Raw genomic sequence first — 15,013 nt, forward strand, 5'->3', positions numbered from 1 at the left:
CCCAGCGGCTGCCCGACTGTCACTCCCTGGCCCCGCTCAGCACAAGGCCAAGGCTGCATGGGCCCATGGGCAGAGCCTCCTCGCCCTCAGCTGCACGGGGCAGCGGGCTCCCCTGGCAGGAGCGGGCATCTGCCTGTGGCCCAGCAGGGTGGTGCATGCGGCTCCCCCCGAGCTGCGGGGGCTGTTCGAGCCCAGCCCTGCCATCAGCCGCTGCCGCAGCGGGACCTGCCTCCTCTGCCTGGCACATGCACAGAAGCCCCGCAGCCTCGCCCCACACCTGGGGGGCTCCGCCTCCCCTCCCCAGTGCCCAGGGCCTCCCCCCGGGCCCCGCCTGGCCAGGATTTGCCCATGGAGGGGCAGCTCTGACAACATTTAGTGCGAGGGAATTGAGGAGATCCTCTCCCAGCTGCCTCCCCCTACAGGACTGAGCCTCTCCAGCCAGTCCCTCTCCCCTCCCCAGCTCCTCTCCTTGTGCCCCCACTGCTACCTCCCCACATTCCCTCCCTTTCTCCACAGGACCCATGGGCAGCATGGGGGAGGGGAAGAGCAGGGGGCGGGACTGCCCTGCCTCCAGCCCCCTGGAGAGCAGAGCTGGGCAGGGGCCCTGGGGAGCAGGACCTCTCAGCTCCTGGCAGGCGGAATGGCTGGGGTGGGAGGGGCATATTCACTGGGCGAGTGACACGGGTGGTGCCATGAGGACTTGGCAAGGCAGAGCAGGCTCCCCAGAGCCCGGCGGCCCCCAAACTGTGTGGGTGTGGGGGGGTGGTCCCCTCGCTGCGCCCAGGAAGTGTGGGCTTCAGCAGAGCCGGGGGAGCAGGGCAGACAGATCCCTTTGCTCTGTGCCAGCTGGCCCAGGGGCAGCTCCTGACCAAGGGGTGAGGGAGACTCAGCCCTGGGCATCCCACCAATGTGGCCCTCACCCTGGGGAGGGACAGGGCCCGGCTGGCCTGGCCCCCAGGAAAGGACTCAGGGCCCTTCCATCTGCAGGGTGCCACAGTGGCAGGGCCTGGCGCATGGTGCCCCTGCTGGCACTCACCTCGGAGGGGCTCATCTCGCCAGGCAGCTCATACTGGTCCTGCAAGGGAGGGAGGGAGGCGGAGTGTTAGCCAGGCTGTGGGGACGTGGAGCCGGTGCGTGCCACGGAGCCAGGGTGGGCATGATCGTGCCCGATCGGGCACTGACTAGGTGAGCTTGGGGCTCCCTCCAGCCTCCCGGCTCAGAGCACAGTGCTGATTGTGGGCAAGGAGCAACCCGGCCCACCAACACTCCCTGCTGCGCCCAGATCCCCACTCTTCCCCCTTCAGCCCAGCTCAGCTCCCTCGCCCTGCCTTGTCTCAGGCCCCTCACAGTGCCCTGCTTGAACCTGGATTTCCCCCCTCCCATGCCCTGCATCCCAGCTCCCCTGACTCTGGCTCTGCAGGACACTGCTGGCCACAGAAGCCAGGCTGCACCCCACTGCTCAGCTCCCCCCCTCGACGCCCCAGACACCTGCTCTCCACACTCCCTCTCCCCATGCTGCTCCAGAGCTCACTCCTCTGCTGCAGGGAGCAGTCCCCCTGCCTGCCCTGCCCAAGGCCCAGGGCCCAAGGAGGGTGCAGGGGTTCAGGCTCGAGCCTGGGAGCTGCAGGTTCTAGTCCCTGCCGCGCCATATATTCCCCTTTGGTGAGTCCCCCAAGCCCAGAGGCCCAAGGTATTTAGACACTGAACTCCCATGCCATCGATGTCAATGGAGGTTAGGAGCCCAAATACCTCGGAGGGTCTGGGCTTTTGTCCTTCTGTGCCTCAGGTCCCATCCAGTGCTCAGCTGCTCCAGGGTCAAGGGCAGAAGCAGGGGGATCTGCCTCTCTGGTCTGCCTGCCCGGGGGGGAGCTGGCTGCAGTGTTACTCCCCCTCTCAGCCGACTGCCGCCCCTCGCTCCGGGCCTCCTACACCTGGGGGCCTCCCGTGAACACACTCCAAGCTCAGCCCCCCTCCCCCGAAAGCTGGCACTGTGCCCCTCTCACAAGGGGTTGCATGTAGTTGGGGGCGCCTGGCTCTGGGGAGGGATCACAGGCCCCTTTGCGCTGGCAGCCCCTCGCTGCTCGCAGCCTGGCGTGCCCTCAGCCGTGCTCCTCTGCCCTCAGGGGCTCCCGGAGCCGCCTCTGCAGTCTGGCTCATCCCAGGCCAGAAAGGCACGGGAGGGGAGCACCCACAGGCGTGAATTGGGAGAGCTCACTGGGGGAGGGGAGGTAGATCGGCAGGGGAAGGAGCGATGATCTAGGATGTGCTAATTTCCGAGTGGATCGTCGCCGGATTGGTCCGTTGGAAGAAGCGTTAAAAGGCTTCCATTGGATCAGCTGGGAGAGGGGAATCAGATCAGCTCAGGAGGTATTGATTTCTGATTGGCTGGTAGGAGTGGATCATTGCCAGATTAGTCGGTTGGAAGGAGCGTAATTAGGCTCCCACTGGATCAGCTGGGAGAAGGTGAAATGGGATGGGGGGGTCAGATCAGAGACCATACTGTGCTGAAAGTCCCCAGAGCTCAGCATGGCTCCAGGAGTGGAGCGGGGGGTGTGTCTGTGGGGTGGGGGGATGGACATAGGAAATCCGCTCTCCTTGCCCATCCTCTGCACGTGGCAGACAGGCTGTATAGGGGCGGGGCAGGCAACGGCCGGGGCCAGTCTCTGCAACACGGGAATGCTTCTGCTTCTTGCCCCTTGGGCCACCCTGATCGTCACCCGTGCGCTGGGAGTCAGGATGCCTGGGTTCTATCCTTGGCTCAGCCACTGCCTGGCCATGGGGAGGAGGTCCCTCCCCGCCTTTGCGCCTCGGTTTCCCCACCTGTAAGCCGGTGTGGTGACCCCACAGCAGGGCCCGGGGATTCATTAAGGCGTGCCAGGAAGGGCTCTGCAGCTGGAAATCCCGAGGGAGGCTGCAGATGGTTGGAGGTGTGGGGCGCCCTCAGCACAGTTCGGGGGAGGGTGGCGGCTGGCCTGTGGTTGGCCAAGGCGCGGCACACACTTACCGCGATGGAAATGCGGACGCGCTTCAACTTGCGCTTTTCGGGTGGTGCTGAATTCTCAGACTTTTTAGCCACGAGAAAAACAGGAGAGAAGACAGAGGCATTATGGGAAACCACAGCGGCCTGGCCGGGCGCCATCGCCCCAGGGCCTCGGGTGGGGGCTGGGCACAGAGCAGGGGCCAAGGTGCCATGGTGGTGGGGAACACCGTCTGGGGGGGCGGGTGGAGGGGCACTCACCTCAGCGGGCTCCATGGCAGCGCTGGTGCAGAAGAGGCTCTTGAGGGCAATGCCCAAGTGATCTGGGCTCCTGGCTGGGGACACACAAGCAGAGAAACCGTTAGTGCAAAGGGCAGTGAACCGGGAGCCTGGCCGGCACTATGGGGCCACGGGGACGGGGGGGCTCACCTGTGGGGCTCTCCAAGGTGCTGGGACTTCGCTTGAGTGCCGGCTTCAGGGGCTTGCGGGACGCTCCGTGTGGTGGGGCCGATGAGGATTCCTCCGTGCTGATCTGGGGGCAGCATGTACAGGGGGCTTGAACCAGCACCTGAGCCTGGTAGGGTGGGGTGAGTCCAGGGCATCCCACCCCGAGTTTCCCAGGTGGGATGGGGAACGATGTGACGAAGTGGGACTGTTCTTAATGTTTCCTCTGAATAGTGTGGGGGTGCCTCAGTTTCCCCTAGGCAGTTCTTAAGTATCTAGGTGGTGGGATAAGGGCGTATGATCATTGCAGAGCCCTAGAGGGCAGGTGTGTGCAGGGGTCTGGACACAGAGAATGGCCGACACCCTGTTTCCTGGCAACTGATGGCCTGGGCCCTTCTCCCCTGCAAGGTGAGAGCTGAAGGGTTGGAGATCAAAGGAATCAGGTGCCCTCCTGGCCCTGGAAAGGGACAAAGCCCAGAGGAGGGGGGGCTGGAGAGAGTTTCAGTTTGGGGCTGGCTGGGGACATGGAGTGAAGTGCAGATGTGGTTGTCTGGCTCACTGCCCCCCAAAATGGACCCGGCTGAGGGGTCCTGTTCTCTGCACCTACAAGCTCTGTGTTAGACCATGTTCCTGTCGTCTAATAAACCTTCTGTTTTACTGGCTGGCTGAGAGTCACGCCTGACTGCAGAGTTGGGGGGCAGGACCCTCTGGCTTCCCCAGGACCCCGCCTGGGCGGACTCGCTGCGGGAAGTGCACGGAAGGGCAGAGGAGGCTGAATGCTCCGAGGTCAGACCCAGGAAGGTGGAAGCCGGGTGAACTGCTTGCCCTGCAGACAGGCTGCTCCCAGAGAGGAGACTTCCCCAGAGTCCTGCCTGGCGTCGTAGGGAGCAGCTCCAGAGCAGCGCCCAGGGACCCCGTGACAGGCGAGTCCAGGGCATCCCATCCCCAGTTCAGCAGGGGTGGGGGGGCAGAATTTCCCACAACCAGCCAGGTGGGATGGGGAACCATGGGCCTGGGGTATCCATACCCCATCCAGCCCAGCCCAGTTCAGGGAGGCATAGTTCTGGGATGCCCCATTACCAGGCCAATCCAGAGCATCCCAGGCCAGAGGGAGGGCGGGTAGGCAGGGGCCCAAGGTGCACCATCCAGGCCAGGAAGATTTAGACCTGCGCTCACAGCCAGCCCAGACTTGACCAGATTGGCGTGAGGAACGGGGGGTGTGGGGGGGACTCCCAGACAGAAGCCTCTTGAAGGCCTGGGAGCGCTGGGTGCTTTGGGGTTTCCAGCCAGCGGCTCCTTGCATGGCAGTGGGGTGAGGGTGCAGCGGGCCCTGGGCATCCCATCACCAGCCCAGCCCTGGCAGTCGGGCAGGGGATCCCCATGCTGCCCCCTGCCTCTCACCTGGAACTGCACTCCCGGGTGGGAGGCCCCGTGGCCGGCCTTGTCCTGGGGCTTCTCGGCGACGCGGCTCCTCCCGGCCTGCGCCCTCTCCTGCATGTACTGCAGGCGGTGCTGGTAGCCCAGCTGGCTGCTCAGCAGCGCTGCCACCTGGGCCCGCTCGATGGAGCCCAGCAGGATCATGGACTCTGCAGGAGACCAGCCCCAAAGGGCCGCCAGCCCGTCAGCTTGGGGGTCACAGCTGGGAGCGGCGTTAGCTTCCCCGGGGGCTAGATCCACCCCCTCCCCAGCCCCCAGGGTGGAGACCCAAACCTGAGCCCTCAGGAGAGCTGCCATGCCTCCTTGCAGGAGAGCTCAGGCTGCCAGCCCATTGGCAGGGCTCGGGGAGGGGATGCGGGGAGGATGGGACAGGTGTGCCCTGCAGGACTCCTGGCTCCCAGGCCTGTCCGTCCATCTGTCCATGGAGCAGTAGCTGAAAATGAAAAACCCAGTCCCACCCAGGCCGGAGGCACCGGGGTCCACCCTCCCCGGGCAGGGTGGGGTGTCTCTAAGAGCAGCTGCCACATGGGACAGAGCCTGCTTGGTCATCCTGTTTCAGCACGAGGATGCGGGAGGCCCAGGGCTCTGAGATTGGGGCTGGGAGACAGCAGGACTCCTGGGTCCTATTCCTGGCTCTGCCCCAGGCTTGCTGGCTGACCTTGTGCCAGTGCCTTCCCCTCTCTGGGCCTCAGTTTCCCCTATTGCAACCCGGGGATAACTGCTCCGGGGGAGGGGGCAAAGGCGCAGTGCCCAGAAACGGGAAGGGACCATCAGGGTCTCCTACAGCTGGGCCTGAACTCCCCGCCCTGTGCCCAGGTCTGCTCCCTGCCCACCAGTGTGCCCACGGGATGCTGGGTCCAGGCTGATGAGTCTGGGACCTTTGGGTCTGCTTGCTCTGGAGCAGGGCCTGGGACTCTGGGGCAAGCAGGAAGGCCCCACGGTGCCCACAGGCAAGAACTGAGAGGTTCTGCTTCAGGCACCAGCCCATGTGTGAGGAGTTGTGGGGTCTCAGCTAACAGAAGAGCCCTGAGCCCCACCCTCTGCAGTTAGGAGGCCCATCCTCCTCCCCTTCCCCACCACTCCTGTTTATTTGCCGTCTGGCTCTGAAGTGGGGTGAGGAAGGATCCACTGAAAGAGGCTGCACTGGCCTTCCTGTTTCCGTTAAACTTTACAGATTGCCATGGTAACGCAGCATCCTTTGTCGCCACGGTAATGGGCATGGCAGACAGGCAGAGGAGATAAACGTCAGAGTGGGCTGTCGTCTGGCACAGGGCCGGGCAGAAGCTCAGGATGATCTCAGTGCCCGGCCCCTCGCCAGGGAGACGGGCCCAGTGCCAGAGCACTGCTGACCCGGGAGTCTGCTGGGGGCACTGGGTGGGGAGGGGCTCCCGACGGCCACTCTGCGGGCAGCCTGCTCTGCCCAGGAGGGCTGTGCTGGCCCAGGGGCTGGGCACACATGGTTGGCACGGCCCAGAGTGAGCTGGGCACAGCCCAGGCTGGCCAGGGCACGAGGCGCTCTGGGACCCCCCGGGGCGTCGCCTGCTCCCTGTGCAGCCCCCACATCTCACCAGCCGACTCCACCAGCGCCAGGCTCTTCAGCTTGGTGTCGTACAGCACCTCCTGCAGGTTGCGGTACTTGCAGTTCAGGGTGAGGTAACGCACGTCCCGCACCATGATGTCCTCCACCCGCACGTTGTACTTCCTGCGGAGAGCAAGGCCCGGCCCTGAGCAGGGGGCGGGAGGGCTGCTGCCCAGCGCTCCGCCCTGCCGCGCGGGTCCCGTCCAAGCTACGCTCCCCCAGCACCTTGGGGGCAGGTGAGCGGCTCATCTGGGTGTGAACAGGCTGGGTCCCGGTCCCAGCAGTCCCCCAGGCCTGGGAACCACAGCAGCTGCTGCATGGTTCTAGTGCCCATCACCAGTGTGTCTAGGCACCGAGCGGAGCTCCTGGCCTGGGTCCCCGGAGCTCCCGAGAGCCTTGGCCTTGAGAGGGGCTTCCTGCAGAGGCTCCGGCTCCCCCCCCGGGGAAGGCAGCCCGGGCAGGCCCTTACTCCTGGTGCCCCCAACCCAGCTCAGGCAGGTACGGCAGCTTCTTGATGCGGATGATGCTGTCGTAGAGCGAGGGCTGCAGGCTCTGGGCCACGGCGTTGGCCAGGATGACGGCAATCATCACGGGCAGGATGTGGGAGATCTGGCCCGTCAGCTCGAAGACGATCACGGCGGTGGAGACCGTGTGGGTCACGGCGCCAGAGAGCGCGGCTGCTCCTGTGCGTGGCAGAGAGCGGCACAGTGAGACCCTGGCAGGGCTGGAATGGCCCTGAGCCAGACCCCACGGAGCTGCCCCACAGTGATGCCCCACAATGAGCCCCAGCCCCCCCCCAGCAGCCCCAGGGAGGGGGACCAGTATGTGACCCCTATGGCACAGCCCCCCCACACCCCCAGGGAGCCCTCAAGCTGCTCTGCCAACCCGTCTGCACCAGCCACCAGCCTCCTGCTGCCGCCTGCTCCCATCACGGGCCCAGAGGAGAATTGGGCCCTGGCTCCCTGGTCCTGGCACCCTGGAGACATCCCCCTCCGGGGAGGAGCCTAGACACGTCTCTGTGGTGGTACAGATTTGGGTTCCCCTGAACAGCCTGGCTCACTCCAGGGGCTGGCAGGAGGGAGATGCAGCTGCACCACGAGTAGGTTCTTTGGGCGGTCGGACTGGCTGGAGCCCGTGGCAGCCTCTCCTCGGCCGCAGAAACGTGGCGCTTACCTACCACGGCGTAGCCCCCCGGCACGATGCGGTAGGTGTTGCTGTCGGTGTGGATGCCATCCGGGAACCAGGCTGCCATGCTCTCTCCTACCAGCCGGCCGAAGGCCGCACCTGCCCAAGGAGACAGGGGTCAGAGGGGGGCTGGGGGCAGCCCAGGCATCTTCAGGGAGGGGAGAAAATCGGTTGTATCCTGTTGCCTCTGGCACGGTGCCCCTCCCTGTGGCGACGCGGCTGCTCAGGGGGCAGTCACTGCCCTACCAGCTCTGAGCTCCACAGCAGGGCCCTGCCCAGGGCTGCCAGCTGCTGTGCCCTAGGGAGCCAGCTAAGCAGACGTCCCAGCCCCTTCGCGCTGCTGGGAAGTAGGAGCCGGAGCAGCACCATGAGAGGTGGCCCAAGGTGGCACTAGGGTCTGTACCCCCTATGGCTATTCCCTGCCCCTTCCTTCCCACCCTGGGTGGTTGGGGCTCTGGAGTGAGGATGGTGCTGGCTGCATGCTCCCGCAGGGGCAGGGGAGGGGTGCTGTGCCACCCAGCGCTAGTGAACACTGGGCCACCACCACTCCGACCAGGGCTGAGAGGTACCGAAGCTCCTTCCCAAAGCCCTGAGCAGGCCTGGCACTCCGGGAAAGGGCCTGCCCCGAGGGGCAACCCCCGGCATCAGGACCCCATCACACTCACGGGGCACCAGCCACACCAGGGAGCTGCCACTGTTGCCGGAGGACAACGGCCAGCACAAGGGGACTGTGGGCAAACCAGCTCTCTCCTCTCTGCCTGGAGGGGCTGGTTAGTAGCTCGTGGAGGCGCTGCACCTTTGGGAGCTGGGTGGCATGGGTAGGGCTGCCCTGGGCTCTGCACAGGCAGGCCGGCTCAGGGCGAGGCCAGGAGTGCCTCCGGGGCTGGTACTCACCAATGACAAAGACGGGCATGAAGGTGCCGCAGGGCACTGGGATGGTGGTGGCCAGGGCTGACATCCAGAACTAAGGGCAGAGACATGAGTCAGGGGTCATCCATCCATCCAGATCCTCCGCACACCCACCCAGCCAGTGCCATGCCCATGCCCACCCAGACCACACCCACCCATCCAGGGGCCTGACCACACCCCAGCCAGGGCCACAGCCATCCAGCCAGGGCCCCTCCCACACCCCAGCCCCGGTGCAGGGGAAGGGGAGGAGGAGAGGGGGTGTGAGCTGGACAGCCCCAGCCCTGGCGCGGGGACCCACCTTCATGAGGATGAAAACCAGCAGGGTGACGAAGACGTTGGCGTGCGAGTGCTTCCAGGCCTCAGAGATGCCAATGTACTCGAACTCCTCAGCCAGGCCCTGCTTGGCCCAGGTGCGGTTGTCAAACAGGGTCACCAGGGTGTCCTTCTGGCTGAGCTGCGGAGAAGGACCGTGGCAGACAGGGTGAACCCAGGGCAGCGCCTCCACCCCATCTCCCCACCCTCCCGAGGATGCTCCCTGTCAGGGACCTCGTGGGGGCTGGGTGCCCTCCCCAGCCCAGCCCAGCCCATCACAGCATCTGGCCCTCTGGCTGCTGGAGATCTGGGAGACATCAGGGCTGACACTTCTGGAGCTTTGGCTCCAGATGCCAGGGTCCCGGGTTCAAGTCACAGCTGGGGCAAGCACAGAGCAGCAGGTTCTCCAAATGAGTGCCAGTGATACGCACTGGGCAGGGCTGCCAGGCTAGGGTAGGGGAGCGGGTTACCTGGCCGGCCATGAACTGTCCGAAGCCAGGCGGGAAGGTGAGCGTGGAGATGAGCAGCGTGACCAGCGCAGGGAAAAGCAGGCGCCTGAGTGGGAGCAACATACACAGCAAGTGATCCCACCGCACCCACCACAACTGGCCCCAGCCCTCAGGGAAGGACTAGCACCACCCTGTGCCCAGCAGCTCCCATGCCAGCAGCTGCTTCATAGGGAACCAAAGAGCCCAGCCAGCATGCAGCGCCCCACCCAGCTCAATCCCCTGCTCCCCAACCCCAACTTGCCCCAGTCTGGGTTCTCCCTCCACCTGTTCTTCAGCCAGGCCTGGTTCTGGGGGTGCTGTACTCAGCGCCCCCTGCTCTGGGATCAAAGGGCCCCTAGTCTCAGGGAGGGAGCCAGCAGGCACCACTTACTTCTTCATCAGGAAGCGGTTGATGGTCTTCTGCTTGCGCATGAACTGGACGATCTTGCGGTTGAAGTAGACAAAGAGTGCCCCTCCGAAGCCACTGGCAATCCTGGGGAGAGGGGCGTCCGAGTGAGCCACCACCAGGAAGCTACTGCTGGGGTGGTCCTGTCAGGGATGGGGGGGGCACTGAGGATGCCCCCTGCCCCAGCACAGGGGGCCCAGAAAGAGGGGAGAGTCCCCTCATATATCCCTCCCCGTCCCTCCCAGGAAGTCTGATATCTCTCCCCCCTGCCCCGCAGCAATGCCCCCCCGAGTGGGGTTGGAGTGACAGAAGGCACTGGACTCACCCGATGACAGCAAAGGCGGGCAGCTCCTGCAGGTCGAAGGGGAAGTCCAGCCGGAAGCGGGTTTTGAACAGAGCCGTGATGGTCTCTGGGGGGGACGAGACACCGCGGGGGGGAGCGTGTCATCCAGGGGACCGCCAGGGAGGCCTAGCACCCGGACGCCCTGCTCCAATACTGGGCAGCTGCTCGCCACTCAGAGCACTGCGGCCCCTTGGGCCCATGCCATTAGGCCGGGCCTGGCTGGAGACCCCCATGGCCTTGGTTGGACTCTGCTCCCCCCCAGCTCTGCCAGTGCCCCTTAATCCCACCCCCCAGCTCTGCCAGCACCCCTGAATCCCAACCCCTGACTACCCCAGCCCTGGGCTTCCCCCACCCCCCAGCTCTGCCAGCGCCCCTCAATCCCAACCCCCGACTACCCCAGCCCTGGGCTCCTGCCAGCAGGGCAGTAGCCGGTGCAGGCTGGAGGGGCCGGTTCCCTGGGGGGCTGGACGGGCTGTACCTTCGTCCTTGTTCCACACGGCGAGCACGCGGAAGATGAAGGCACTGAAGGTGGCGGCGAAGAACCCCCGCCAATAATTGCGGACGGCGAAGAAGGTGGACGTGACCTCGATGCTGAAGAGGACGCCTGGGGAGGCAGAGGGGAGGGGAAGAAGCAGTGCCACCATGGCCCCTTGGCACACTGGGGGCTCCGCTCCACACAGCCCGCGGCCCCAAGACGGGCCTCCCGGCCTGCCCACGCACAGTCCACGCAGGGGCCGGCACAGGGTCGCCAGACCCAGACACACCTCCTGGGGCATCTCCACTTCCCCAGGCTTTACATTTGTGTGCCAAGGCCTCTTGGGACCAGACTATAACCGCATGGGCAGCTCCTGGGGTTAGGTGGGCACCTTGGGTCCGTGTGGTTAGCCGCGTATGGGCACGGTCGCAATTTGCAGCTGGCTGGCCCTGAGGTGAGGATGGCAGCTGGGAGAGGGCCCCGAGCCACCCCCTGCCAGAGCCAAGTGGTCCCCTCTCCAGCCAGCTGGGCAGCCACCCCCAACAGCGAGCGGGTCCCACCTTGGGGGCACAGGGGAGTGGTGCGAGTGAGTGGGCAGTGCTGGGGCATAAGCAGGGACCAGCCCATCTTGGGGGAGAGGGGGCAAGGCACTGACAGTCCAGCTGGGGCAAGCAGGAGGGACAAGCATACACAGACAGATGGACAGAGGGGGACACTGCAAAGAGTTAGACACGTCACCAACCTAGGAGCGCAAAGCTGCGAGGGAGCCATGGGGCCGGAGCTGGGCCTCCCTGGAGCGCAGAGAGGAGGGGAAAGGAGGAGATATTACATCTTCTGGGGGGATCACCCTCCACGCAGTGGCCTCTGCCACCCCCGCCATGGGCACAGAGCCTTGGGGACCCCCCTAGGCACCCGGGAGGCCAGTCCTGGCCGGTGTGTGTCTCTGGAGCCCAGGGTTCCTGCAGCGTTGAGGTGTGGGGGGGTTCTGGGGGCTGCTGGGCTCCGTCCCGGGAGGCCCGTACAGACTGGGTGGGTGCCCTGGGGCCTGTGTGCCCGGGCATGGGCAGGGCAGTCGGGGAGCGGCTTCCCTGCAGTTGGGGGGAAAGCGAGAGGCAACACAATGGCAGAGTGCGGGGGGATCGGGGGCTAGTCTGGGCACAGCTGTGAGGAGAGAGGAAAGCAGGGGGCTGGGCCCAAAACCCTGTGTTCATCTGGCCTGCACACCCCATAGCATCCACCTGTGTCCACCCGCCCCACCGCTTGGGGGGTGTCAGGTGGGGACCCCAGCGACTTGGGGGGAAGAGGCGGTGGCCTGTCCCGGGCCACGCTCCCGGCCAGTTTGGTGGCCAGCCAGGCCCAGGTGTGCAGGGCCTCCCCTGCCGTGTGGCTGTCCCCACCAGATCAGGGTCTTGGGGACACGAGGTGCAAAGGCCTGTGAGGGGGATGGGGCCCCCTGGCCAGGCACAGCTCCCATGCTGCCCTGCTGGAGGGCTGGGTTAGCTCAGAGCCATGGGCAGCTCTGGGATCAGGCAGGGCAGGGGCAGGGGAGGGTCCAGCCCCACAGCCCGCATGGCCGGCCTTACCTCCGATGGGGGCAGCAAAGCAGCAGCCGACGCCCACGGCACAGGCAGCCGCCAGCATCTCGATATTGCGAGACTCGTTCTGCAAGGCAAGAGAGAGCAGGAGACAATGGAGGGCAGTGCCGGGACGGGAGCTCCCTGCGGGGACACGCCCCAGGCAGCCGTGGCCAGAGAGACCCTCCCGGGGCTCACCTCTCCCCTGCCATGGCCAGAGACACCCCCGAGGGGCTCACCCGCTCCCCTGCCAGGGCCAGAGCCACCCTCCCGCCCCAGCCAGCCATGGACAGAGACACCCCCTGTGGGGCTCACCCTCTCCCCTGCCATGGCCGGAGGCACCCTTCAACGGGCTCACCCTCTCCCCTGCCAGGGCCAGAGCCACCCTCCTGCCCTGCCCAGCCATGGCCAGAGACACCCCCCATGGGGCTAACCCTCTCCCTTGCCAGGGTCAGAGAGAACAAACCTCCTGCCCCCCAGCCCAAAGGTCCCTCCGCATACCTGAGAGCCCCCACCCCCCGCCCAATAGACCTGCATTCCCAGCCCAGACCTGCCCCCGGTACCCATTTGGTCAGCACCCGCAGGCCGCACAGCGTCAGCCTCTCACCTTGTAGATGCCTCCAAAGAGGGAGAGGAATTTGCTGAGCAGGGTGGCGCACATGCTGGCAATGTGGACAAAGGGCCCCTGTGGGAAGAGTGCCAGGGACCGGTTACCACGGGCACCCAGCCTCAAAGCAGGGAGCCTTGCGGGAAGACTTGCTCATGGGCAGAGCTGCCCACCCACCGCACCTGGCACACGCCCCCCCAGCACCGCCCGCCCACTGCACCTGGCACACGCCCCCCCAGCAGCGCCAACCACCCACCACATCTGGTACATGCACCCTGGTAGGGCCACCCGCCCACTGCACCTGGCACCCAGCTTGTGCCCCCTCCAGACATGGCCCAGTAGCTCCTCTGTCCCTCTTACCTCCTTGCCCAGGGGCATCCCGCTGCCCAGAGCACAGGTCAGGCCGATGACCTTGGCCACGAAGGTTTTGAGGGTGAGATACTCCTTCAGCACCACACCCCGGAGAATGGTCTTCATCTCGGGGATGCCAGAGCCTGGGGAAGGGGATGGGTGAGCACCCAGAGAGAGGGTCCGTACCCTTTTGGGGGGGAGGGGAGATCCAGGTTCAGCCCCCCACCCCCAGGCCGGAGAGCTGGGCACAGGAGGGGTGATTCCCCCAGGCGTGGCCTCGCACAGCGGGCTGGGGGATCCCAAGGGGTAGGGGCTGGCTCCTACCCACAGCCTGCGGGGCCAGGATCTGGGTGAAGCCGGCCGAGAAGGTGATGAGCACCACGGGGTAGGTGACCCAGGCCATGTACTGCAGGAAGATGTTGGTGTCCAGGCCCCCGTACATCCACTTCTGGGCTGCAGAGAGATAGGGGGAGTCACTGAGGGGGCTTGCTGGGATCAGGGTCACTGACTCCCCAAAGGGACTGAGCCCGGCCCAGCCCAGGGGAGGGAGGGCACAGATGGGGCCCCACTCAGGGTGACAGGGCCCCATCCAGAGGGGCCAAATGCTTCCACTGCCGGGAGCCTCTGCTCAAGGCAGCCACCACGTCACGGGACTGAGCCCAAACCCACGGGGAGAGACAGCACCCCTGGGCAGCAGCCTGCCTAGCCATGCCTCGGACACATCCCTGCCTGGCTGACACCTACTCAGCTCCACACCTGGGCCCAGCCCCCTGGCTGACAGGGTACCCAGCCCCCCACCTGGGCAATCCTGGCTGTGCCCTCAGGGTGCCAAGTGGACCAGCTGCCTGGCTCAGGTTGTGGGCATAGAGGCAAGTGGCCCCGGCCCCCCTCACCTTGCAGGCAGGTGGCTATGGCGAAGTCCATGGCCCAGCTCACTAGCGCCATGACCAGCCCCAGCAGGATGAGGAAGATCCAGTCCTCGCCCACCTTGGAGATGAGGAACTTCTGGCATCGCACGGTGCAGACTGTGGGGAGAGCGCGGGAGCTGAGCGTGGAGGGCGAAGGGCCCACACTCCCTGCCCAGCCCCTGGAGGCAAGATTAACCGACCCCCCGTAACCTGTCTCCCACACGGCCACGGGGATGGGCACGGCTCAGACGCATGGAGAATCCGCACAGATCTCTTTGCAGCGATCCAAGCTCTCCAGCAATGGGCCACTGGGGCACCGGGGGTGGGGGAAAGGGGAAATTGTGGGCTGGGGGAGCGTCCAGGACCCAGGCGGCCAGGTGGGCTGGGACACGGCCCCGGCAGACCCTCGGGGGTTAGCGCAGCCTGGGTATCTGCACTGAGCTCCGGGTCAGCTCCTCAGGACAGGGCACAGGGGATGGGCAGAGCCAGCCTGTGCCCGCTCCGGCTATTTGCCCTGGCTCCTGCCCTGGCCACAGGGACCTTGCAGGCCGGGCTGAAGCCTCTGTCGCTCGGGGAGAGATGGGGCTTGGAGGAGAGAAGTCAGAGCAGTCGGGCGCAGGGCCAAACTCCAGGAGAAGGGACACCCTCGGGTAGGGCTGGCCAGGAGTCCAGGAGGGTGCTGAGCCTGAAGGACCCAGGGGAGGGAGGAGCCGGCTCAATGCTCCCTGGGGACCCCAGCTGCCTTTGCATGGGTCAGCTCCTAGGAAAGGCATGGGCTGTGCCCCCCGGGGTGCCCTGAGCTCAGGGGGCACAGGCTGAACTGGCTCCAGGGCAGCGAGCCAACCAGCAGCTTGTGTTAACTCAACTGCTCCCGCCCAGACCTCAGCAGTGCTGGGCAGAGCAGCCCAGCCCCACACCCCCAGCTGGGGAGAGAGACAGGGAAGTTCTCACCCCCAGGGCTCTGCCTGGCCAGGGAATCTGGCACAGGATGGCAGAGAGGAGCACTCAGCAGGCGGGT

The 15,013-nt window shown here is 65.7% G+C and overlaps 1 protein-coding gene across 3 annotated transcripts in view; it reads right to left on the reverse strand.

Moving 5' to 3' along the window:
* The window catches only part of CLCN2 (chloride voltage-gated channel 2), a 45,573-nt gene that overhangs the window by 2,883 nt on the left and 27,677 nt on the right, over positions 1 to 15,013 (reverse strand). Inside the window, exons 3-21 of one of the 3 annotated variants that reach the window (XM_084639737.1) lie at positions 13,981 to 14,112; positions 13,412 to 13,540; positions 13,097 to 13,230; positions 12,737 to 12,814; positions 12,139 to 12,217; positions 10,559 to 10,684; positions 10,063 to 10,147; positions 9,723 to 9,824; positions 9,314 to 9,398; positions 8,830 to 8,985; positions 8,517 to 8,586; positions 7,611 to 7,721; positions 6,907 to 7,120; positions 6,427 to 6,560; positions 4,823 to 5,007; positions 3,407 to 3,509; positions 3,239 to 3,312; positions 3,005 to 3,064; positions 1,037 to 1,075 (exon numbers count right to left, since the gene is read on the reverse strand). In XM_084639737.1, coding sequence (XP_084495863.1) covers positions 1,037 to 1,075; positions 3,005 to 3,064; positions 3,239 to 3,312; positions 3,407 to 3,509; positions 4,823 to 5,007; positions 6,427 to 6,560; positions 6,907 to 7,120; positions 7,611 to 7,721; positions 8,517 to 8,586; positions 8,830 to 8,985; positions 9,314 to 9,398; positions 9,723 to 9,824; positions 10,063 to 10,147; positions 10,559 to 10,684; positions 12,139 to 12,217; positions 12,737 to 12,814; positions 13,097 to 13,230; positions 13,412 to 13,540; positions 13,981 to 14,112 — 2,096 coding nt within the window. Of the gene's footprint in view, positions 1 to 1,036; positions 1,076 to 3,004; positions 3,313 to 3,406; positions 3,510 to 4,822; positions 5,008 to 6,426; positions 6,561 to 6,906; positions 7,121 to 7,610; positions 7,722 to 8,516; positions 8,587 to 8,829; positions 8,986 to 9,313; positions 9,399 to 9,722; positions 9,825 to 10,062; positions 10,148 to 10,558; positions 10,685 to 12,138; positions 12,218 to 12,736; positions 12,815 to 13,096; positions 13,231 to 13,411; positions 13,541 to 13,980; positions 14,113 to 15,013 lie in introns of all 3 variants that reach the window. The other 2 variants (XM_084639738.1, XM_084639736.1) reach the window with 2 other exon arrangements.

Source organism: Lepidochelys olivacea (genome assembly GCF_965140295.1).
Source record: "Lepidochelys olivacea isolate rLepOli2 genome assembly, chromosome: 9".
NCBI classification, from domain to species: Eukaryota; Metazoa; Chordata; order Testudines; family Cheloniidae; genus Lepidochelys; species Lepidochelys olivacea.